Here is a 25,965-nt window from a genome sequence, read left to right on the forward strand (position 1 = left end):
TTGTCTCTAATACTAACATGTTTAACATTAATCTTGGTTTTATGGCAATTTTCCATTTAGTTTCATAGTTCAATCATCATCTCCCGCCGCGGGAAGCAATTTAAATTTCCCGCCATCTATTTTTACGCAATAGGTGGCAGTAGAGTATCTCTTCTCGGAAGTTTGTGAAACTTTTTTTAATTTTCCCCCTAAAATTTCCTCCCCCTTATACCAATGGCGCTACCGCTACGTAAAAGTGTATTATAAATCGCGTAATAATTAGCTAGTTAGAAAAACCTTGGTTGAAATTTAATTATTAACCCGATTGTTCATTTTTCAAATTGTAGTTTCGTGAATTTTACGGCAATTTGAGAGATCTCAAAACCTGGATAATTAAGTCAGTAGGCTAATTCAGAGCTAAACGGTTGTCCTTCCAATTTTGTGACGTTATATTGGACTAGACGTCCCGTTGATGGACTCACCCAGAAAAAAACGTCCCGTTTTCCCCCAAATTTTCCCCAAAAAATATGTCACGACTCGTCAGTCGTCACGAGCTTGACGCAGTTTGACAGGAATTGGAATTGCATTGCCGCGGTTACTTTTAGCCAATTAATAAATTTGTTAATTTAATACCCGAATTATGTTGACCAAATTTTTTTATCGAAAATGTGACTTTCGAAACTTTAACGGTTTGACAGTAGTCGCGTAGTGAAATCCGAGATAACGGGAAAAGAAGAAATGTGCTGTTACGTTAATGAACGTCCGCGTACCGTGTGTTGTAGCTAAGCCTCGGCTTCAGTCCACGCAAGTCACAAACTCGCAAACTTGGGTTTAATATTAAGCCTTGGCCTTTTAATATTTATAATACGGTATAATGTATACGAATATGAAAGGCTGAAAATATTTTTCCAAGGATATCCACTTCTGAAGCCTCTGGTATAAACCGGAATTACGCGGATTCAAGCATTATCTCTCGGAAGAAATAAACCCTAGTGCATTTTAATTGCTTTTTGTTTTCTCCGGAGTTATAAAGCTAGACGTCTTTGTTATTAATTTTGTGATCATGTCACATTCTCGAAATGTGATGGTGAAACAAGAATCCCGAGTCGCCACGTTTATTTGTTTTGTCTGTGGAAGCCCTAGCATAGATATTTACCCTTTATACTCAAAAGCGAAAGAAAATGGGCCTTATTTTCCATTTTTGGAACTTCATCAACCACCAAATGGTAGCGTAAGACCCGGTCCTGATGGGTTCTTCGCTTCCTGTATCTTGTGCTTCTCATTTTTGACGCAACAGTGGGAGAGTCACGAAAGGAATAACCTGCCTCATAGTAAGAGATTGTATTGGCTCAAACGTAATGATAATGGCCCTTACGCTGGCATGGATGCTGGTTTGCAATCGGAATACGCCACTAGCTACATGGGATTCGCTCCTTCATCAAACTCAAACCAGATGTCTCACCATGATAAACGGGATGCTATATCACCAGCGGATTCAATTAGCCAATCAACATTAGGCAGTCAGTATAACAAACACGATTATCCTGAACCTATTGACTGCTCTGTAGAAGATCAACCTCAAAGAATGACTCAAATTCAGAGAATGGAGGAACCCGAAACATCAGCTTCGGTGCTAGATTTATCAGTTCAAACGAGGCCCTTGTTAAACCCGCCTTCCGGTAGTGTTTCCCCACCAAACTCTTCCATAGTAGCCTGTTACGCTTGTGGAGAAGACGCCTACCGCGGCTCTCTCATTAATGTTTATACCAAACCAATTTCAAACTGTCCGTATTTCCCAAATCTGTGGAATTACCCGAGACCCGCCAAAGCTAAACCCATTGACGCGATCGGTAAAGTTGAAGTTTGCGAACTGTGTCACAAGTATTTGATCAGGCAGTGGGACACCTATCAAAGGGCTAATGTGCCAAATAACGAACGCCATTACCAGTTAAGAGGCAGCTACAATCACGCTGCTAGAGAGACAAATGCCAACAACAACAACAACCACCAATTCTTTTGCTATACTTGCGGACAAGAGTACCCTAAATCAGTACGCAGGGAACTTAAAACTCGTCCCTCTACTGATGGTGAACCTTATTTTCGTTTCCTGGAAACTCACAATCCCGCCCCAGGTGCTAGACCCATAACTCACGACGGTAGAGCCATGGTTTGCACATTATGTTATAAAGCTCTTTTTCGACAATTTCGAGTCTATCAAATTGAAAGAACTCCGGAAGAACATAGGACGTATAAAATTCCTGCCGAATTCCTTCAAGAAAGTAACGTTTTGCGTGATCGTTTACTGGGGCAACATTCGAAAAACGAAAGACCCCAAGCTCAAGCTTCGAATAATCCTTCCAACTGTTACTTGTGCGATCGGGCCTCAAATTCGTTAAAACTGGTTGACACTCTTCCTAATCAAGCTTCCAAAATGTATTTTCCGTTTATTCGCGAAATGACGAAACCCGCCCATTGCGAAGCCATGGATAATTTGGGACGTTGTTTGATATGCCTAACTTGCTATCTTTTATTGCAAACGCAATGGGAAGCCTTTCAAAACGGGCAAGTTCCCGTCAACCAAAGACATTACTCTTTAAACTACTCGGCCAGTCAAAGTCGGCAACCTCCCGTTGTTAATATTGACGTCAGGGACGCCTCCCCGCCCTCGAATTCGTCAGTGACCCAAGAACCCAAAAACCATAACGCGGCTCTCCATATACAAGTTACTATACCAGAAGACCAGTCTTCCTCCGTCGTTTCTCATCACGAACCTTTATTGACGACGGTTTCTACCATGTCTTATACTAGCGTCATTACCACTCCGTCTCGTCACATTCCAACGCATCCGCCACCGATGGAACCTCGTCACTCTTCCAACAACAATAACAAAACATCGAAAGAAAGTGCCATAGACGATAATAATCTCTCCGATAATCAGAACAATAATCCTCGAATTTACAATCCATTGGAACTTCCATCGACTAAACAACCCTTAATGGTGGCCACTACTTGTTTCGTTTGCGGGGAGTGTTCCGCTCCCGGATATACCTATCCGATATCAGTATTCCCATCGCGTTCCGGATCGAATTCCGAAGATTATCAGACACCCTTTTTCCCGTTTTTATCGAAACACGTCAAACCGACCTCGGCTGATGTCATTACCGAAGACGGGACCATTCTAGGATGCACTTTTTGTTTCCACTCGTTAATGGCGCAGTGGTTGGCTTACGAAACATCTCCACACGCCGAGGACGCTAATCATTGGACCAGGAAATATAACTGCCATCATTATGTCTGTTATATTTGCGGGATTACAACTTATAGGTGTGTTATCGTAGAAAACTCGTGATTCGAGTTACGAACCACTATTTCAGTCAGATACTAATTTTTGACTCCTTTTTTCTCTCAGAAAACGTGTAAGAGCTATCACAGTTCGAGATTTTCCATTTTTGGTGGAGCATCCTCGACCTCCCGGAGCTTTGACAACTCAAAATGGCGAGAGTGTCGTTACTTGTTTAACCTGCTTCGAATCTCTCATGTCGCAATGGAAAGACTTTGAAAGGATGAAACTTCCCGTGGAAATGAGGAAGTATAATTGGATACCTATTCCTCCACCTCCCGACGATATCAACCTCATAGACCCAGCCACGCGTCACCAAAACTTGGTAAGAGATCTCGTGGCTGTGCAAAAATGGCTTAATAAATGAATGAATGACAACGCTTAAGAGAACTTAATTAACGCTTTGATTGCTACTAACTCTATGAAATTACTCCCATTACGATGTTTTTTTGAAATAAAACTATTTGAATTGGGAAACGAGGAAGCTAGTGCAGTTGAACTTGATTTGAAACTATACTTCTTGACCTTGATCAGATTATCTAATTTTACTGAGAAATAAATAATATCTTGTTGAGCAATATTTGTTATTAAAATATTTTGATACTTTGCCAAGACGAGAATATATTTACAAAAATTAAAATTTAACCTCAGTCAACGACGTTAAAAACTTAATTAATTCCCCATTAAAAACTAACATATAACAACCTTGAAAAATATTTTCCGTGTTACAAAAACTCGTATAAAAAGTAGAGTTCTCTAAATATAATTTCCGATAGTAGATAAAACAAACGGCATAATAGGAAAAAATGTGAACTACTACTACTACAATTATTAGGAACGGAGATAACAATATTGGCTTAGGAACTGAGATAACAATATTGGCTTAGGAACTGAGATAACAATATTGGCTTAGAACCACCGTAAACCGGCTCACCTCTTATCAATGTAAAAATATTTCTCAAGAATTTTATTTCTTCCGAAGCGATAAGGTCCATTCAATTTAATCAGTTATTAAATTATACAGAATGATAAAATAAATGTGGGAGGTCTATCGGGCCGCCGTTACCTGCGTACTGCGTAGGTGTGGTGTACTTTTACTTTAAAAATGAGGTTTTTAAATGAAATCATCCGTAAGTCATTGGGAAGTGCCTTAAAGGGAGGGTGAAGTGGAAAATCAAGTGATTTTTTATCGATTCTTCTACTAATTATAAGACCAGTCTGCATATAGTGAAACATTCAGGAAATACCAGCTCCGAATGATTTTAAAATTATTTCAAATTAGGTTCGAATTTTAAGGATAATTTGAAAGAAGGTCCTCCGACCAATCGCGTAACGCCCTGCCTTTTTGTAAACAAAATTCTCGTGGCACGTTCCGCGTTGAATGAAATTTATCACGAGATTTGATAAAATTAGGCGCGTGACGTGACAATCGTGGCGCGAGACACGGAACGTGCCACGAGAATTTTGTTAATAAAAAGGCAGGGCGTTACGCGATTGGTCGGAAGTCCTTCTTTAAAATTATCCTTAAAATCTGAACTTAATTTGAATTTTAAAATCATTCGGAAGTATTTCTTGAGTGTTTCACTATGCAGACTGGTCTTATAATTTGCAGAAGAATCAATAAAAAATCACTTCATTTTCTACTTCACCCTCCCTTTAATCTAACGGGAGGTACTTGTTTCAATTAAGTAGACCTTTATGAAGGAATATGGCCGCGGCTATTGTGAATTAATTTTGCACGCAGTTTTCGTCAACTTATCTTGAGAGGAAATTCGTTCGTAGATTATCGTATCCCGAAATCCTTTTTAATTTTAATAGGCCTATATATTTTTTTGATTTCTTCATTCCTAATCCATAGATAATGATAACAGTATTTCAATGCCACATACTTAAACTTGATTTTGAACTTCGACTTCTTTTTTTTGATTTACGATTTCAAATTTTTATCTATTAGTAATTTTCCGGAATATTTCTACAACCGATACATTTATTATTTTCTAATACATACAAAGTTGACAATTTTAATTTATGACAATTGCTAGACACGATAATTATGCAAATTAAATTTTTAGTGTTTGCTTAAAAGTTATCTAACAAGTCATGAATATTCTTATTTTATTTTTTGTGATTATTTTAAAGTTTAATTAAAAAGTGAAGTTTGCCGTTCTATTTTTTTTGGTTTGTTTTTATTGTTTTAAATAGATTTAGGGTTAGATTATGACACAATACTTGGCATTTGCTGTTTTTCCCGGGGGGTCATAGGTCATCCCTTAAATGTTTTGGATTTGAAATTCGCTTTAACGCTGGTATTAGAAAATTTCTTGACCAATTTGTTTTTTTTTTTTGTTTTTCTTTCAATTTATAGAGCCGGGACTCTACACCCGCGCCAAGTGGACCTTCCAGAACACCACCTTCTCACAATAGTGGACAATCAAGTCACCAAGAGGGGTCGAGTCGTCATGACAACCAATCGGGTGAGTCTACCATTTTAACTGTCCTTCAATTGGGGCTTTGATTGTTCATTGGTTCGGATAATCCGCGAAGTTAAGGAATTCAAAATTAGTGTAAAGATCATAAAGAACTCCATGAACGTAATAATTACTTCGGAATTTTGTGGAAAAGTCCAGGGATTTTAAAAGTAGTTAAATTAGGCCAAAATATTATGGAAAATTACACAAATTTTACAATAAGCCTAAAATATCATGGGAAAAACGCTTATAAGGAAATGTTCTTCAGTATCAAATGTTTTTTTTAACCTTATGATTATAAAACTAATGGCGTTACCTTATATGTAAGTTATATAACTATTATACCCCCTATTTTATAACACCCCTTATATAATGGCCAACGTCATTTGGGTACGTCACGTGACTTGAACTAACCTCAACCTTTAGAACGAAAACGACCTTCGAGGTGACACTGTTTTCCTCTCTCGGAGTCTCTCTCGTAAAGGGGGGGGGGGAGGTTGAAGTGGGGCCCCAAATTTGACCTCGTCCTTTCCAGGGAAGCCCCCGTTTTCCTCTAGCTGTGACCTCGAGACTCTCGACTTAACCTAGGATCGCTCTGTTCTCGAGTCTTTCCGACCTTCGACTTATTCCAAAACAAGGTCGCGCCGGTAAATTTCTCCCTGATCTTTTCTAAAAGGGGGGAAGACACTACCTTCGCGGGGACCTCGAACTTTGGCTAAGGAGTCAATGCTACTGTTTGCCCGCTAGGTAAACCGTCATGGCCCTGCCTGGCTCTCGAGTTGGGGTCCCAAGGACGAATTTACTATTATAGAAATTGAATCACGGTGAGATGATGCTGCGCAGGACATTTCTCTCTCTTTCTCTCTCTCTCTCTCTCTCCTCTTCTCTCTAGAATTGAACGCTTCAATTCACGCGTTTCTTACTACGTAGGAAGTGGGGGGGGGCACCTACTAACCCCTTCTACTAGGCCTACATTGTTAAGATTGATTTATAAATTCTGTGTTGCAACGGCCCCCTTAAAGAGGATGTTATGGATTTATTTTAAAGGGTTTTACTTTTACGGTATTTACTGGAATCGCGCCATCTGATTACTTGTTGATTTTATCGTGATTTCTATTTAAATTTAGCTTTAAAATAATTTAGCTCTAAGCCTATGAGTTGGGATATTTATTTATTTATTTATAAAGGGTGTTTTTCTAATAAGTCTGACGTAAAATTAATCAAGGGGGATTTTCTTTGGGGAAATCGATTTTGAGCCTAAAATTATATAGCTATGATATGGTGTTGCCCCAACGAGTGGGTAAATAAATTACTTCCCGAGTTAGGGGGCTTGACTTTTGAAGATATTTTCAATATAAGAAAGACCAGGAATGTGAAAGATTTATGTGGGAAAAACCGTGATTCACCTCCATTTTATGCCTAAAATTCCAAAAATAAACCTATACAGGTGTAGGGTAATAAGTCAAACTTTTCATAAGAAAATCATAAATATCATAAGTAAATGTAAATTGTCGTAAATTGCCCACGCGTCTCTAGAGAAAGTAAAATGCGTAGTTCAAAAGAAATTTGATTTTTAACGATTAAAAAGTAGGAAAGTCGGCAAATCACGCCACCTAAAGTTTGCTATAAACGCACTCATTTCAAGAAACCCCCGTAATATTTTAAAAATTATTCAAATAATAGTATTGGGTACTTGTTCGTAGAAACGAAACTAGTCTTTGCTATAAAATAAATACACTTATATAATAAATACCCTTAAATCGATAAATTTATTTATCATAAAAAGGAAATGTTTTCAAAAATGTTGACACTTTGCCAAAGTTTTCCAAGCGTACAATCATACATTCAACCTCATTTGAATAAATTTAAAATAAATCAATTATTTATACCCCCTTTCCCCCCCCCCGTATTTCCCCCCCCCCCCACATTTTACGTAAGTTTAAACCCTACGAGTTAAAGGTTACCCCTTGAAAAATATACGTATAAAAACTAATCGATTTTTTTCTTCTTAAGTTAAGGATTTTATACGTAACGTATATTTGCATTATAAGAGGGTCCCGTGTATGTATAAATAAATAGCGGGTATTTTGGGGAGGGGTTGGATGGGGGTGGGTGGGTAGGACCGTATAGGAAATAGGCGGGAATTCGAGCGTGACGCGAGCTGGAAACCTGTTGTTATGGCGACCGAAAAACGACGAGCTAAAGACGAATTTCTATACAAAATGGGCGGACCAATAGATAAGTGGGAGTACACCATCCAAGAAACTACACTCTTTACTATATTTTGCACTCCTCCGTCATAGCCGAACATGTGATATAGTTTAATATTGGTGCACGGCCCATAAAATCAGTGTAGAAATTAACGTGGGAGATTCGGGGGCGCTATATCATTCCTATTAGCGGTATGCATTCCCGGTTATCCGTAGTACCAGAAGTGAGATGAGACTAGAAGTACTGAGCTAACCAAATTCTTCACTCGGCGTAAGTGAATATTCTTGATAACACACCAACGGTTGGCCCTCTAGTGGCGGTTTCAGAATTTCCCCTCCAAAACGTGAGACGCTCGCGGTGGTAGACGGCCGAACTAAATTCAAGCACCCGCGTCCGTGTTTCGCCGCTTTAGGTTGAGGGGAAGGGGGTAAGAAATTTTTTTGGAACTCGACCAATTTTTTCTCTCTAGCGTAGGCGCGATTGAAGCGGCGTAAAATCCTCAAATTTGTTCACTAATGCCAGGATCTACTACCAATGCTAGAGCCCTTCACTTCTAGTCTCATCTCACTTCTGGTAGTACCTACCAATGGACCAGTAGAGCTACTAATTAAACGAGATCTTAATTCATAATAGTCACCAATTAACCAATGATAAATTAAACGTGATTTCTCAAATAGTAGCCGCTCCTTCCCCAAATATTAACAATATTACTTGCTCTTTCGATTTATCAGACGTCGGAAAGGCAAAATTGATCACGTGGTTTTTCCCGCCTTTTCTCCTCCGTTCAATCTCTCTCTCCCTCTTTCGTTGGTACGTGCAATGGCCATCGATTTATTTTTTATTCATTGTTGTTATTCTTTTGACATGTAACTCGGTGACCCCCGGGATCAAGTTGGCCCCCTACTATTTCCGTCCCTGTTTTTTTCCTTCTTTCTTTCTTTCTTTATCAAGTCCACCCTCAACCTTACTCCCCCTCCCATTGACTTTCTTTTTCCACACGCTATTCTTTTGATAGGATCGTAATGGATTCTGTTCAAACTCGTTCCTTACGTATAGGGGTTAGTTGTATCGGGCTGATAGTAATACATATATAAGTTTTGAATAGTTAATAGTTAATGATTGAGAAAAGCCAGCGAACTTTGTTTGTTTTCGTGGAAGATTTAATCCCTTTCTTAAAAGTTTAATGATGCGGCTTAGGTTTACTTTTAAGGTTCGTTTCCTATTCTAAAGGAAAAACCCTTTTTTGTATATTATAATTGGAATTTTGTTACGAGGCTTAATTTTCTTAACTTTTATAGTTAAGTCCTGATTTAGCGTTTATTTATTATAGCCTAAACGTCCCTGAAATATTTATCCAAATCGCGCACCTTCTCTATTTCGTGATTCCCTAAACGTAAAATTCTGATTGCCCCTTGACGCGGGCTTTTACCCCGAACACGGGTGTGCGGCAGGAACAACATTTTTACAGGCGCTCGTAGGAAATACATGGGAAGTTTAGCCCCTGGTAGATAGCTTTCCCCGGGCACGTAAAAAAAGTAACCAAATATTTATTGCGCTTTTAACATTAGGCTTAATGCCTATCATAGACAAATTAAATTATTAAGGACATTCTAGGTATTTAAGGACATTGATTAAATATATTTTTTAAATTGCAATAAAATGAAGATGAATTAATTATTGAATTCAAGTGTTAATTTAAAATGTGATTGAATTGTCCCTCTGTTATATTTTGTCTGTGCATTTATCGTCCGTCGAGTGTTGGGTGAGGGAGGGGGGGATGTAGAAGTTATTTAAAAGTTAATTGGATCTTAGTCGCCAAATCGTTTTCTTTAAGCACTCGACCGAAGTAAAGAAGATTCCTTTCGTGACATTGCGTTTCATACTCTAAATTAGAAACAAAATGTCGTTTATACAGTGTCTCTCTACCTTCTTTTTATTTCTCATTCCCCTCTAGAAGTATATTAACTCGGAAGTTATCATTAAGGAAACAGTATCTCGTACATTGGTTTACTCTTATCAGAATCTCCTTTTCGAAAGTGTCAATTTTTATACATTATGGTTCAGTATATTCTGTTGTATGGGTTTTTTGGTTAACCTCTTGACTTGGAGTTGCTACGTAACTAATTAACCAATGAAATCGTAGTTATAAAGACGACGTCAGAACTTCTAGTTAAGTGGTTAATCTATTTCTAGTCGAGACAAGGGTTTTATTCGTCCCGAACCTATTATTGGCTCCACTCTCGTGCCGTTGTCAAGGAAACAGCTCCTATGGGAAAGAAACCATCTGCCCACCCACCTTTCGACCCCCTTTTTTCCGGGGGTTTGGGGACATTTCTCTTCTACTTCTTTTTTTGTCTTTTCCGCCTCTCCGGAGCTGTAGGCGGTGACGTTGACTATTTCGTCAAGGGCTCATTCATAATAAAGTAGCTCCCGACCCTATTCTCTCTCCGTGTACACTAGACTCTTTCTTTTGTTTTATAGAAAGAAAACGTTCCCCATCAGTATATATATGCCTTAGATGGACGGACAAGCTTGCTCGCTCGCTCCCATCCAGGGTTAGTTTTTTGCGCGCGGTTATGCATTGCTCTAGATAATCGTTGTTGGATGGGTGGTCAAGTTGATGTTGAATCTTTAGAGTGATTGAAATGCGTGCGATTTAAAAATCAGGGTTATTTATAGAAATGTCATGGAGTTGAAGGGATACGCAGTGATTTAGTAGACTTAGTGAAAGTTCGGTTGGAAGGTGCATGGTGACCATGGAATTAGGCTTAGTAATAACTGAAAGAGTAAATTTGAAAATGGCTACCATTTGAATATGGAAAAGGCTTAGTATTGATTTTTTAGATGAACTACTCGAAATTAGGCTTAGCAATGATTTGAAGATGGATTTTAATGTTAATTTTAAATATCAAATTTTATAGCTTATTGAAATTTCAATGATTACTTAATGCACCCAATAGATTTAATAAAATATAATTTCCCTATAGTTGAGTTTAAACCGTAGCCCGCAACGAGATGGCGGTATCCAACTTTAATCGAATTTCCTTCCCCATATAGGCATAACGTAATGTCATATGTAGCAATATAAAAGTGGCTAATCCCGGCGCGACCCCCTCCACTCCCCCCTTAGAAAACCCCAAAACCCAAATGGAACGGGGTTGGAAAGCCCACCACGCAAAATCCTAATAACCATGAGGAGATTCCCCTAGAGTCTCGTGATAGTGTATATAAATTCTATAATACTGTTGTCTACGGCTAGCTCCGGTTCGTACACCGACCACCCAACCGAGCTATTATCGAATCGTACTGGGATAGGTATTTATACGAAGTGTAGCGCGCCATGAAGCGGCGAATTCAGGGGACTGATTTCCCGTCTAAGATCGACTCGGCGCAGGAGCTGGCGATGCTTCCCCTCATAGCGTCGTGGCGTGTGCAGTGTTTGGTTGGCGCGTGTTCAGGGACGTCTCCCGTAAGGTCTCCTTTGCCGTTTTAAAAGATATCGCTGCTTAGACACACGGACTCTCCGGCTCAAAACATGCCCGAAAATCGCGCTAGATTACGTCGAAATCCTCGAACTCTATCGGACTCCAGTCCAGGATAGTTTTAGCGATCTAAATTCGACGAAACCTAAATTGGCGTGCAATCCGGATTAGAAAAATCAAAAGAATTTTGTGTTTTTGGCTCCCACCTTCCTCGAAATTAACGATAAACGAGTGTATATCGGCTTTAAAAGGATAAGGCCGAAGCCATGGATGCGGCCAGCATGGCTTTGGGTTCTTATTTCGGAACCAACGGTTCTCTGTACTTGAGACCGTTAAGCTTGGCTGATTATTTAGCGGCATTTCCATGTACAGGTTCGTGATTATGCGTTTGTTTTTTTCGTATAAGTGTAATAAGTGCGGGTTAGCGTTGATTGGATTAAATAAGGTTTGGTGGTAAATGAAGGCGCAACTACAGGATTGTAGGTCGAAGCGAGGTTCTCCGTTTCAACGATTTGCCTCGACTTAAAACCGTGTCGATTTCGAAGGCTTTTGGTGGGAATTTATGTACTTCACGATTAATCCACTTTGTTTCATCTGTTTATTTATGTAACAGAGTTACTTAGCGGGTGATATTGATGTGTAGTTTGTTTGACGACAAATGAACTACACTTATAAACGATGTTTGTACTATAGAAAATAGCGCTTCTTTGCATTGAACAAGTAACATCAAACAAGTACCGCCAATCTTATTGTTATTAGCAATATATATGTTTACCTAATGTATTCCTGTTATTAGAATATAGTCAACTCTCTTAATGGCTTAGTGCAATAGGATTGCCATGGCAGGTCGCGGGTCAAACTCAGAAATCATAGAAATGTCATTATAGGACAAGAAGGGGAATATTAACAGAAACGCGGTCAAGAAAATCTAGATATGGGGGTAATCTTCTACCTAGCGCATTCTGAATGTAGGACAGTTACGTAATATATGCAGCTAAGCTCACCTTTAAAGTATAATTCCAAGGAAAATTCATGGAAATTGTGAAAATTATGCATAGTTTAATTATCAAAAAATCTTTTTACAAACTTTACTTTGAAAATAAGGTCATACCTTCCAACCAAATTTGCATAATTTTTGGCTGGTGTTTATTGTTTATCGTCTGTTAGGTTCAATTTTCTAGCTATAAAAGCGGTCCTTACGGTTGACTAGGTGTGTAAGATTTATATATGACGGAGAATGCGGGAACTCTCTCTGCTCTGAGAGAGAGTGTAGCCGCAATCCCAGGCAGCGCTTTGACACACGGAGCGAGTTCCGTGCTGCCTTAAATCGATCACGAATCCCTTTAAACATTTTTTATATCCAATTCCCTATACGTACGCGGTTGACCTCTCCTTTCCCCTCTCTCGGCGGCATGGCGATTGATGGTCAAGACCTCTACCCCCCTCTCCCCCTCATCCTCCTGCCCGTTTTAGTGACAAGCGACGGGTCAAAGGTCATTTCGGTTCCAGAAGGGGTCAAGCGCGACCTTCTAAAAGGAATAAAAAAGGGTCGGGGGAAGAGGTAGATAGAAATGGGGTCATCTTATGGGTCAGATATTCCTTGTCCGATCGTAAAAATAGGTCAGTCGCGTAATATAAGGGATATTATTTTTTATTCGAAAAATTTGCGTATTAAATTTTGTTATGGCTAAATCATATAATATATGGAATTTTATAAAGAATTTGAGGGCTATTTTTTAACTGATGCCGCTGGTCTGGGAATTTTTGGAATGTCAGCAATTTTCAAAATAGACCCTAAAAGTTTGCGATGACACTGGGGAATGTAATTTAATTTTAGTGAAAAACATATACTGATATTGAAGTAAGGAAATCGGAAAGATAAGTTTCTTATCGGAACTCTGTGTATATGCAAAGTTACTAGTCGATATAGGGAAAACGGAAGTGGGTCAAGATTAGCCTTCGGGATTACACCTTAGCTACATACCTGACAAGTTAAATGCGCCAAAAACGTATCCCAGAGATTAGAACAGTTCTTCTAAACACCCTTTTTAAATTCTTGATATTGCATTTTTATTGCCAAATCAATAAATAGAACGCGATGCGCTTAAAAGTATCACTTCTATACTTGCTCGACTAAGGAGTAGCGATCAATTAAGATAATTTCCATAATTTCTCAAGGTACAGTGAAACCTAAACTGAGGGGGGGGGTCTATTACCCCATTACGATTGTTTAGTTTCCTCGAGCTGTATTCCTAAGAGACGTTGTTGGAAGGGGGACGACGTTAATTTGTTTGCGCTTCTCGGCGGAGGCTCGCGAATGTAATGACGTCATTTGTGGCTTTTCCCCTTCAACCCCTGACTCCCCCCGCCCCCTTTAAGCCCCCCCTGTCCCATGGGTCGCTTCACTCGTCGTCGTCGTACTATTTTTTAAAAGGGGGACGAATCTGATCGATCCGCTTTCTCAAATAGAGCGGGGGCCCGCGCTAGCTACTGTCGTTTCTCTAAAACTAAACCCGTTGTACTCAAAGGACCAGGGTTCGTACAAACCTGGGGAAACCTTATTTATAAATATAAGTATATAACCGAAGCCTCGAGCTAGGCCTTTTCATTGCACTTCAAATACAAACTGATAGTATACGATACTTCTTCAGTCAACACCATCTCCTTACTTAATCTATCTTTTATATACGGCGAGAAAAACGGGCCTTTTTTCTCTATTTTTATTTTTATTATTATTTTTCTCTACGTTTTGTTTTTACTTCTCGCCCCTTCTTGAACGATGCGGATATTGATGGCGAAAGAAAAGGAAAGACCTATTAACTTTACCATTCTTACTGGTATAGGAATAGAAAGAGTTCGGTCAAGGTAATACACACACCAAAACAGTCTGGCGGTGTGTAGGCCTAGTAGTGTTAATCAAAACGAAATACTTCCGCTATATTTTAAAATGTGTTAAGCCTAATTAGGCTTAGTAGTACGAAACACTTAACCTATAGCCGTCTTGAATATATATATATAAAAAAGGGGGAAGTTGTTGAAGTTGGTTAATCGATAATCATCAATATTGGTAATCCATAATGATTAGCTTATGCGGGTGTGAAAGCCTTAAACCCCATGCACTCCCGCCCGGGATAAACCCTCAAAACACAGGCTATACATTGTTAACGACGAGAGGTCTGCTTTCTTAATTAGCAAAGAGCTAATGGAAAGCTTTTGTTAAGACAATTTTGTTGTTTACCAAGCTATACACTACACTTTTCCTCACCTCAAACCCCTCTTCCTGTATACATATGTGCATTAACCATTAAGCTCGAGAAACCGAGAAGAGGTTGAGGATTTTGATAAACGTGCGCGTGAAATAATCAATAGAATTTGTCGCTTAATTTACCATTGCGCCTTGGCCTTCCGAGGGGCTAATTACTCCGCCGCATTTATGACGAGTGAGGGATCTCATTCCATGGGTTTTTTTTCTTTATATATATAATCAGGCGTTGTCAATCAGATTATTTTATCAGTTCAGCTAGATCAGTGTCTTTTTTTTTTTGAACTCTTAATTTAGTGGTTAGCTCCGTGTAAGCGTTCTCGCAACTCAGGGACGGTAGGGGGGGCGTGCTGGCGTTAATCCCCCCGCACCCATTGTTTCCCTTTTCCTAATGAATTTTGTACAAATATTGTCGATGGAAAATTCCGGCAAGCTGTTCCTAATTAATGTTTAAGTTGCTTGCATGGTGGACTCACTCCTCCCCTTTTAAATATGGACAAACATTCTCTCCGCCATATTCTCTCGCTTTATTGCGGTTCGGTAGCGTTTTAATTCGAAACTCGCGTGGTTTCGGTCGGCTTTTGAAATTTACCGAGTCGGTTAAATTTGATATAAAGCCTAGGGAAAGGCAAGGCGGAGGAATTATTTTTTTTATATCAGAATCGTATATGGAGTTATAAGTCAATTCTAACCCGTTCAACACTTAATTTGAATAATTATTTATTTCTACCTGCTAGTGTACGTTAATTAAAGTAAATTATTGACTTAAAAAAAACAAAATAATTGTTGGTAGATAACAGCAGAACCTTATAACCCCCAAATAAAGTTCAAGGTCAATTTGTAAGGGTTTATTTTTTAAATTAAAATATATCTCAATTAAGATTCATAAAAGGGAATTTCAAGTAATGTGTACCCCCCCAACCAACCTTTGACCTATGGATCCTTCACAGTACGTATGGGTCGATTGGTTTCTAAGGTAACCAACCAACCGTATTATCTTTTATATATTTTTTTATTAATTCCGTCGCCAGGAGATGGATAGAGAAAGAATCAATTTAATTAAGTATTAATCACCATGCTTTTTTCCCCCCGATCTTTCCATGGATAACGTCGAAGAAGCCCCGAATCTAGAGCTTATCTTTTCCCAAAGTATTTTTTATCGCTAATTTAGATTTAAAACTTTACTTACATAGTAGAGAAAGATGGGCCGCCTTTTTGTTCTTCTTCTGTACTGCACTCTTGTTCATTTTATACAGTCTTTTTAAACTTCTTTCTATATATCAAAGTTGATTAGACGTTCCACAGACTAAGTTCATTAATTAGGATCAAAGTTATAGTTACTCCGTTGAGTTCAATTTGGCATAGCTCAATTTTTTTGTAAGTGTTCCGACCGCGACTGACAAAACGAAACCATAGTTCCAGTACTGATAAGAATCACGCTGATTAAAATAACAAGTCGCGCAATTTTGTTTTTAGACGAAATCAAATTTCAAACGGTTAATTAATTTCTAATCAATCCGAACTGTCTTTTCACTTCACTTCACTTTACTTTGTTGAGTTTTTATTCTTTGCTTTAATCTTTACGTGGTGGTATCTAACCCATTTCTAAGTCTCTCTGTCCGAGGACTAGCCCCAACTATGGAGGAGCTCTAGCTTGTTTTCAATCCTTAACCTTGAAAATTCTGGGGGTTTTTTTCTTTTAACTAGGCCTAGTGCATGTTTTATGGTCAGCAGAGGACCGGCCTTTGCCCTCGCTGTCGCCAAGAAACCTTGCTGTCGCTACCCTATCCCTTCATTTCGAAATCTAAGCCTCTATTTTTCTCACGCTTTATTTGTCTCTTTCAAACTTCGCACGTGCGTGTTATTTCTTTTAACCCTCCATTATCGAAGCTTTCATCGAAGTTTTATTGTTCGTTTTTCCTGGGAAAACCATCTCACTTCGGGGCTAAAGATTCGGTTTTATTTGTCCCTTTTAGCGGGGCAGTTAAAGATATTTATCTTTTATACAAAACTATACTAAAACTTTCCAAATATAAACTATATATATATATATAATATATTGCTTTAGCTAAAAGTAACATCCAAACGTTACAATAAAAAGAAAAACAAGCACAAATGAATTAGGCCTAATATTTACGTCAAAATTTTGCATTTGGAACATAAGGTATTTCCTCCCTCCCACCCCCTAGATGAAATCGACTCCCCCCCCTTGGTATCTACTAGATACTATCCCTAGAGTTACCGTAGCAAGACTAATCAATGGTCGAGTCCCGCGCTTATTTGCAAAACCTCACGTGGAATTTCTCCACCCCCACCCCACCACCCTTCATCCTCTTTCTAAGGGTTACCTCCTGCAGATCTCCCTAGCTGCGTCTAATGGTAGAAACCTTCGGGTAACCATGGCAACGACAAACCTGGAAGAACCCGGAGAATTTACTCCCGCTTCCTGGCTCAGCCCACCCCCAAGAGTGCCCTTTTTACTTTTGCGCTCTTTAGAGCTCGAAAGTATTGTTCCGACCTCTGTTGGCTGGTCGGCTGGCTGGATTTGGTGTAACCGCATAATAAGATTCTTCATAAATAAACTTTTTGAATTTCAAATTTCCCGCGAATTTTCGACTCGAAATTCATCCGTAGTTCACGTTACACCTCATAGGTGGCGTAACGTATTTAATTTCAATTGAAATTATTTTCCCGTCGGCGCCGGGCCTCGAACCCGCGATATCCCAATCCATACGAGACGTCAGTGAAGACGCCCGGCCGCGCGCTCTACCACGAAGCCACGCTTGCTTGTAATATAAAGCGAGATAAATTATACTGAAGAGAAGAAAGAGAGAGTTAGGATATGGACCCCCCCCCCATCTCCCCGACGCCCGCACTTACTGCGTGGGTTTAGCGGGAGACGAGAGAGAGAGAACTGTGCAACTGTATGGACCCCCCACCTCCCCGACGCCCGCCACTGGATGCTGTCGAATATATATTGTATCGCGCTAGAGGAGGAGAGACAGTTGCTTGCAATTTTTTTTTGCAATTTATAATTATTATATATCTTTTTAATCCTAGGCAAGATTAGATTTCTACTTGGGAACTTAAACATTACAATTAATATTATCATATTAATCAAAAAAGAAATTAAGGTTCTCCCCGACAGAAGGCGCGCTAAGCAGAGAGAGTTTTCTAATTTCACCAATGATATCGTTTTTTAAGACTCGTCTGCTTAAAAGTTAGGCAGGTTGATTTACTAATAAAATTAAATGTATTAACAAAATGAAACTCGAGTCAGCGTTTTAAAACTATAACTAGTTTGGGACGGAGGTACCATTGCTCACTATTTGTTTGGCAAGTTTAAAATTAAATGATCACTTAACGGAACTGACATAAAATAATAGGTAGATTTTTGCAGAATTAAATTGCAGATTCTTTGCAAAATTAACTAATCATTTTGGCAGTTTCCGCTCTCGCTGGGTTCATCTACTAATAACAGTTACGTAAGTGATAATTATAAAAATAAAATCAACAATCTCATAAAATCAACAACTCAAAATATAAAATGAAATTTATGATCAAAATGAATCTAATTTCAATCAACGACAAACGGAATCAACGTGTTCATCTCTCCATCCACGGAAATATGAAATTTCTACATGAAACATGAAAGTGCTATCAACCTAACAATTTTTAGAAATGTAATTTTAATCAGTGAAACATACTCATTTAAAGTTAACTAATTATAAGTCGCTAATTTGATTATTATATTTAAAAAAAATTATATTATTTAAGTAATAAATTTAACGATGGTGTTGATAGTACCAATAGAGTATTCATGGATTGATTACGTTAATATCAACATAAAATCAACAACTCAAAATATAAAATGAAATTTATGATCAAAATGAATCTAATTTCAATCAACGACAAACGGAATCAACGTGTTCATCTCTCCAACCACGGAAATATGAAATTTCTACATGAAACATGAAAGTGCTATCAACCTAACAATTTTTAGAAATGTAATTTTAATCAGTGAAACATACTCATTTAAAGTTTAATAATTATAAGTCGCTAATTTGATTATTATATTTAAAAAAAATTATATTATTTAAGTAATAAATTTAACGATGGTGTTGATAGTACCAATAGAGTATTCAAGGATTGATTACGTTAATATCAACATATCAAACAAAAAGTATTTAATTATAATTTGGAATTTCAATTTAAATTTATACAGTTTTTTAAATGCCCATTGAGATTCAGAGTCTGTCACTGAATGTTGAAGATCTCCAGTCTCTGCCAAGTGATTTAAATTTTCAGACCCTCTCTGTGGGAAAGGGGGAATTAAATTAACGAGACTTACAAACTGACATCATCCTTAAATTAAATAAGGATTATAAATGAAAATTTAAATGAAGGTATTGAAGGTTTAATTAACGTTACTTTGAAAGTATCAAATTAAAAATTTACAACTTAAGCTCATCAATAAAAAGAACATTAAGATAATTATTAATAGGCATAAACAATCATCAATAAAAAGAACATTAAGATAAATATTAATAGGCATGGGCATGGACAATTTTACTCGGACCCCGAGTCCCCGACTCCCCGTCCCGATACACTAAAGACCGAGGCTTAAACCTCGTAGCTCGCGGCCATCTTTATTGTTTACATCATGGGCTCGTCACTACAGGGTAGGAAATAAGACAGGTTTACAAGTCCCAAACCAGTTTATTAATTGCTCGGACCAGTTTATTTATTCCAAAAGTTGGGGTCAGTGGTATCAGGGAGCAGTTTATTAATTAGGGTTTTTGGAAAAAATAGACGGTGGGACCAGTTTATAAATTCGGGGTTCCTTTTTAGAATTTTTCTATCTCAACTCATTTTCTACCAATTCTACTCCTAGGTAGTTAGTACTCCTTGGCTACAACTTCCCTACAAAAGTTTTGTATTCTATTGACTATTGATCTTGTCTAGCGTCTATACTCTAGAATGAGTCTCTTGTAGTCGACAGTCTAGACCATAGCCAGTACTAGTTGTCAGTAATCGTATTTCTCAGTAGTGCATGGTCACATTACAAGATTTTGATCTGGCTTACTGATAGCGAGAGAAGATATTGCCGCTGAATTTATGGAAAATGCAATAAGGAATAAGGCTAGTTCAGAAAAGGATTAAGAACTTCAAATATCATTAGACATGTTGATTGATATTTAGTGGCAACTAGTTGAAAAATTGTGATAAGAAATAAAAGTTAACTGTTATGGATTGTTATATGCTACTTTTTCCTACAGTAAAAAATTCAAATTCAATTAGAATTTCCAGCTTCTTTACTTTTGTGTCTTTACGTGCTTTTTATTCTCACCATTTTAGAAATTTAATTTATAGTGGGACCGGTAAAATAATAATTAATGCGAGGGTCACTGGTCCCAAGGACCACCACCACATCCGCAACACCAATTCGCCGCAACCCACTCCGAAACAGACGAGCGCCTGAAAGGCTCAACCTATGAGACAGCAGCTAAACCAAGTTTTCACCATAATAACAATAACCTCATGAAGGACAGTATAAATAATGAGTTTAAACAAACTTTTCACCATAATAACAATAACCTCATAAAGGACAGTATAAATAATGACTTTAAACAAACTTTTCACCACAATAACAATAACCTCATAAAGGACAGTATAAAATAGTGACTTAAACAAAGTTAAATCTGAATTACAATCTACCTCATTAAGCTCAACCAAACTGTTACAAATGCATAGCGCAATATTACAAGTTGCCAATGATCTTCGAATTTTATTGTTAAACCCTCACATTATCTTAAGACTCATACAGTCACTGGGTTTTAATCTCACGGGAGAGTATTGCTATATTCGTAATTCCCGCCTATTCCAAACACAACCTAGATGGCGCCCCATCCTCAGATATCGATTGATTGTAACCCCCATTTTCTAATTGTCTGTTTACCAGGCAAATTCAAGGGGGGCTGCCATTGCGTCTTAGTAGTTTTTGATACCGCCATCTAGCGTCGAAGTAAAGCGTAAAATTCGGTATTTTTGTCTCTTTAAACGTCGGTGTTTAAAGCCATCTAGCGTTCAAAAGCAGGAAGTTCAAAACCTTCGTCTGAAATCCTTTGGCTCGGTGAATCCGATGATTTGAACATATTTTTTAATTCTCATTGGTAATTAGTAAGTTTTGAAAAGTAAAAATGGCAAGCTGGGGTAGAACATGTTCCGTTCTTGGCTGTAAAAGTAGTGATAGGGATTTAAGGGAGTGGAGATCATGGGTTTGCAAACTTCATTCGGGACCTGACAAAGGGTTAACTCTGTGTCATAAAGATTGTTGTTGTCCGCGGCCATTTTTAAAATACGGAATAAAATCAAAGTACAGAATTCGCTCATTAGATGGCGATTACCAAAAACTACTCACATTTTAAAAATGGGAGGTAACCTCGTACATCGCGTATAGGAGAGAACACTCCTCGCTTCTTTATCCGCACTCAAGCGGCATCCTTGCCACCCAATGTAACGAATGACCATAATCATATGGTAGAATAAATCTTGGATATTGATTAGTATATCTAGCCTAATTAATCCACCAAGACTTGAACACTACAGTTAATTACTTATTTAATTAAACTGTAAACCAAATTCTTACTAGATTGGTTTTATTCATAATCGGAATGCTATTTTATAAACAATGGAAAAAAAACCTGAAAATTATAAATTTGTCGGGGTCAATGAATATAGTAATACTAATTCTAGTCACTAGAGGGCGCGCAAAAGTGTAATCTGGCCGGGGCCATCTTGTTTTCTTTATTTTCTTTTTAGTTTTCTCAAACCACGCAGCTAGCTTCTTCATTTTCTTACTCAATTGCTTGCTTGGCTTCTTTGTTTTCGAATTTTTTATATTCACCATTGCTGTCTCCGAGGTATCGCGAAATTATTCGGTATTCAGTAAACTTATGTAAAGTTCTTTGTTCATTGGTTTGTTTACCAGTCACAGTCTTAACAAATTTTTAATGAAATTCATCTTAATTAAAATTCAAATGTAAATTAATTAACACGATACCTTTATGGAAAATTCAAGTCTGCGAATGTACGTGTAAATAGCAATTATATTAACCCTTTCGGTTTTGTTTTTTTAATTGGAAGCTATTTAATTTAAAAATAACCTCCTATAATTAATTTTTCCTGACAAATAAATAGAAAGTGGGTGGTGTTTATTAAGCCGCCTTTCGCTTTCTTGGGCAATTAATAACTGCCCCAATTAATACGAAAGGCAGATTAGAAATGACAGGCTATACGTTCTTTCTAACTTTATCAAGGTTTAATTTATTCTAACTAGTCGTTTTGATTGCTAAATAATCTATTTAGAAAAAAAACCGCCCATACTAAGCCTAACTCGTGAATGTATTTTTAATTGAATTAAATGCGGAGAGAGTGAGTCCGGCTCGTGCATGCCAGCTTTGGCTTTCGTAGAATCTAGAGGATTAAATCACGTGGAATTTCGTTTCAGTTGTAGTTTGCTCTAGAGTGAAAACTATAACTTTTCTTCCGAAATGCATTGGGCTAACGTCGACGTTAGAGCAAACTCCGGGTGGAACCGGGGATCTCGTATAGTAATATAGTCACGTGCCTATATTGGCTTCTATCACGTCAAAATCTGACTCCATATCCCCACGTATAGAAGGGATAGATATTAGAATCTTTTTCTTTTTTGTGTGTGTCCTAGCTACGTTCTTTCTGCTAGAATTAAGAAGGAAGTTATCTAGAGATAATTAAACTAGTGTTTCTGATGTCTATGGTTGTAGTCTCTTTATTGAGGTATGACATTTGGCGTTAATTTTCCATTGACTTTAACGCGGCGGTTGTTGGGGAAGAGGTTGCCATTTCTCAGGAATGAAAAAAATCCCCTTTGGATGAAAAGAAAGAAAGAAATGGGTGGAAAGAAGGCAAAAAGTGGAAAGATCATTGATCGATGTAAAGGGGTCGCCGCAATCGTTATTTATATAGGGAGAAAAAATCCTTTCTAGGCATAAATGTCATTTTTTCTTCCACTTTTTTGGTTTTCCTTTTTTTCTGTTTCGATAAAAGAGACTTGTCGTTGAGGGGATTTCTTTCCTTTTGTTTCGTATATTTTTTTACAGTAAATTTACCTGCAGTAAGTTAGTTCAGTAACAGGCCTTGATTTCATAATGGTTCATTAATTTTCATAAATTAGTACTGCCATAACTGCTAACAACTGGCTAGGGGGAAGAGATAGTCTGACGTCACGCAGCCCCTCTCTGGTTGGCATTTTTGCGCGTAGAATACTGTTTCCAACCGTTAGGGGGATGAACTCCAGTAAGAGATAGAAAGGTGTGACGTTTCAGGGTCAGAACTGTTAGGTCCCTATATTTATTTTTAAGTTGTTCATGGTATTAGTCGTTTTAAAACGTAAATGTTCTGATAAGCCCAAAATGGTAAATAACTTACCACGGAAAACCTTACAAAATTTTTTTTTAATTTAATGCGAAATTTCTTATTCAATATTTATTGAAAATTACTGTTTAATTCGACCTATCCATCAATAACGAGGCGCATAGAGGGGGCGCTTTAGTTGACAATTCATTTATTTTTGCATTCCATACGCTGAGAGGCGCAGGTGGTGGTGGTGGTGTCGGAATACATTATTTATATACTGGCCCGATAACAGTACTTGACCCTGCGTGCTTTAATCTAAGTTTGACTAGATAATTACGGTTATTTGGAACCGCGTAAACAATCCAACAACATCAACGCGAAAAAAGAAAACGTGGCACGATATAACCCGATCAATACAGCCAGGAATATGAGAAAGTACCTTACGCCAACGAAATAAATAGTCTATACGCAGTAACTTAAAACTTACTTTGGCCCAACCATAACCCTTTATGTATGAGTCGATAGGATATGAAAAACCTGGAAGAGTCAGGGAATTAGGTTGAAGTGGCAGACCAGCAGTACTTACGGAGTTGGTTATAGGGTTATGATACGACTAAGTATGTAGGCCTTCTTTTACTTGGGCGGCAGTTTTAATATAGCGTGAATAATAAATAGGTTTATAATTGTACTGCCAGCAAAAGGAGGGAAAAAAAACCTTGATAAAGCGTAGTGGCTTCTATAAGGCGCTTCTCGTCTCACCAAATATACCAGAGAACTGGCCTTATTCATTGATTATTTTCAAACAACGTCTCTCCCGCGTGCCAGTTCGTGTTTAGGCTTTTAAACCAGTTGGCTTTTTGAATTAAATAGACTCTTACTAGGTATTTTGAAGTTGATTAAAGAGAAACTGAAATGTAACCATCCCGTAAAATTAAGTTAACAAAAACTAACTTTTCCTTTAAATATTACTCTTTTCCTTTAACTTTGGCCAAAAATATTCCTACAAAATAAGCTAATAAACAGAGAGAAAATTCTAGAAAGTTCTGAAGGTCACCTATGTCCCCCTACAAACGGTACAAATCTAAGTATTGCACCAACCAAACAAAAAGAAAAAATTCCAAGAACTGTGTCAGGCGACGTCCAGGCGAGTGTGAGCCTGTGACCCCTATTGGAACCCCCCAAATTATCATAACCAAAGATCTTTGGCACTTATAGAATCTCCGAACAAATTTTAACCCCCCCCCCCCCCCACTGTTTGCCAGGTTGGGCCAAAAATGATAAAGGGGTTACAACCATCCCTACCTGCCCCACATAAAGCTACATATAAGAAAAGGCTTATATGTAGGCTTCCTTTTGAAACCAAATCGTAGGGGGTTGTTATTTGTTTGACTAGTGCTAGGCAAGAACTACTGGAATAGTTGTTAGTTTGACACTCTCAGTCCTTGATATGTCGAAGGGGTTAGGTTATCTAAAGAAATGGTTAGGGAACTCCGATTAAGGTGGCGTTAGTGACGTGTTTGGGAATGGGGGAATCGGAATGTGGTTAACGCGTAAATTACATCCTGTTTAATTCCTTATCCGAACGGATAAAACCACGATGACAAAGACTTGGTTCAATTTAAGATAACCTCTATTGGGACGAGGGAGATCTCATTATATTATGTTCTAAGATTTCGATTATCTTCTAAAACCTCTTAATTAATTGTTATTTTCATTAAAATCGATTCGAAATTGCACGCGTTACCGTGCGGCACATCGAAACTTTTTAATTTTTACAATAATTAAATATTGGTAATTCTTTGAAGATGGTAAAGAAAATATACCAAAACTGAATTAGCCAAATCGATTGGAAATTAAGCTTGGTATAACGCCGCATTTTGTTCACTTTACTCAAAGGTGAATGTAATTAAATATTTAAACTGAATGCGAGTGGGTGAATGAATGAATGCCTAACTCTCGCTTCAATTAAGATAATCTCCCATTAAAATAGATAAGATATTTTAGATAATTTTGAAAACTTGACGACGCAATTTCAAACTTTATTCCAACAATTTCTATTGAATGACGGACAATTTAAATTAAGGTTTTTTTTAAAACTATAGAGTCATAGAATGACAGTTATATTTCCATGTCTATATTTAAACCCAGCGAAGTTTAAAGCCATTTATAATAGAACGTCCGCTCTATACAATCACGGGGTCAGGGGTCATCCAACATATATATATATAGCGGTGGTTGTGTGGTCGTAGCCTTTTGTTATCGAGTAAATAATGGGCTATTAGGTGATGTGTAAGACAATGTGTTAGGAGGAGGAGAGGAAATCTCTTCCACACTCTCTCTTTAAGAGAAACTGAGGAGGCAAGAACGAAGAGAACTTAAAGACGGGCGACCATGAATCAGAAAAGAAAACAATGAAAACGCTTTGCCTTTATTCATTGTAAAAGCCAAGAACTCCGCGTCAACTCAACCGTTAGTGCAAGGGGTTCGACACTATCGAGATGCCCTACCTTATTTCAATCTTTTCCCAGATTAGAAAGCATTTTGAGCTTGTTACTAAATATTTATTCAATCAAGAACTCCTATGTTCAAAGATTGAATTAGGCTAAAATGTCGTCATCTCTGGTTCAGCTGTTTACCCATAGGTTTCTTTAACGAATGTCGACCCTCTCGACGCCTTACTCAGTCTTCCGCTTAGAAGTTCTCTTTTGTTGAAAGCTCGTGACCTCTTAACCCTTACTCACCAACTACTGGATTCTAAAGTGATGGCGCAGAGCCTCTAAAGGGGAGTAGTATCGGTGAAGGTTGCGATAGGAGGCCCGTGTCTCG

At 38.0% G+C, this 25,965-nt stretch overlaps 1 protein-coding gene and 4 long non-coding RNA genes across 10 annotated transcripts in view; 3 read left to right on the forward strand and 2 right to left on the reverse strand.

Moving 5' to 3' along the window:
* Nucleotides 1-16,498, reverse strand: part of LOC149658613 (uncharacterized) — a 123,535-nt gene extending 107,037 nt beyond the window's left edge. For 4 of the 6 annotated variants that reach the window (XR_016369865.1, XR_016369864.1, XR_016369862.1 and 1 more), the window contains exon 1: nucleotides 15,932-16,498. This is a non-coding gene — a long non-coding RNA (uncharacterized LOC149658613). The remainder of the gene's footprint in view (nucleotides 1-15,931) is intronic. The other 2 variants (XR_016369861.1, XR_016369860.1) reach the window with 2 other exon arrangements.
* Nucleotides 240-25,965, forward strand: part of LOC149658627 (uncharacterized) — a 44,360-nt gene continuing 18,634 nt past the window's right edge. The window contains exons 1-3 of the mRNA XM_089844215.1: nucleotides 240-3,303; nucleotides 3,389-3,644; nucleotides 5,685-5,793. Coding sequence (XP_089700341.1) covers nucleotides 1,043-3,303; nucleotides 3,389-3,644; nucleotides 5,685-5,793 — 2,626 coding nt within the window. The 5' untranslated portion in view covers nucleotides 240-1,042. The remainder of the gene's footprint in view (nucleotides 3,304-3,388; nucleotides 3,645-5,684; nucleotides 5,794-25,965) is intronic.
* LOC149658628 (uncharacterized) lies at nucleotides 17,209-18,559 on the forward strand. Its single transcript, XR_016369866.1, has 2 exons — nucleotides 17,209-18,078; nucleotides 18,143-18,559. It is a non-coding gene; the product is annotated as an uncharacterized LOC149658628 (long non-coding RNA).
* Nucleotides 18,907-20,222, reverse strand: LOC149658629 (uncharacterized). The gene is made up of 2 exons (XR_016369870.1): nucleotides 20,093-20,222; nucleotides 18,907-19,057 (listed from the first exon to the last, which is right to left on the reverse strand). It is a non-coding gene; the product is annotated as an uncharacterized LOC149658629 (long non-coding RNA).
* Nucleotides 19,052-21,311, forward strand: LOC149658630 (uncharacterized). Its single transcript, XR_016369869.1, has 2 exons — nucleotides 19,052-20,020; nucleotides 20,101-21,311. It is a non-coding gene; the product is annotated as an uncharacterized LOC149658630 (long non-coding RNA).

Source organism: Phalangium opilio, unplaced genomic scaffold (assembly GCF_054372755.1).
Source record: "Phalangium opilio isolate 3A_F unplaced genomic scaffold, DU_Popi_V2 ptg000075l_1, whole genome shotgun sequence".
Taxonomy (NCBI): domain Eukaryota; kingdom Metazoa; phylum Arthropoda; class Arachnida; order Opiliones; family Phalangiidae; genus Phalangium; species Phalangium opilio.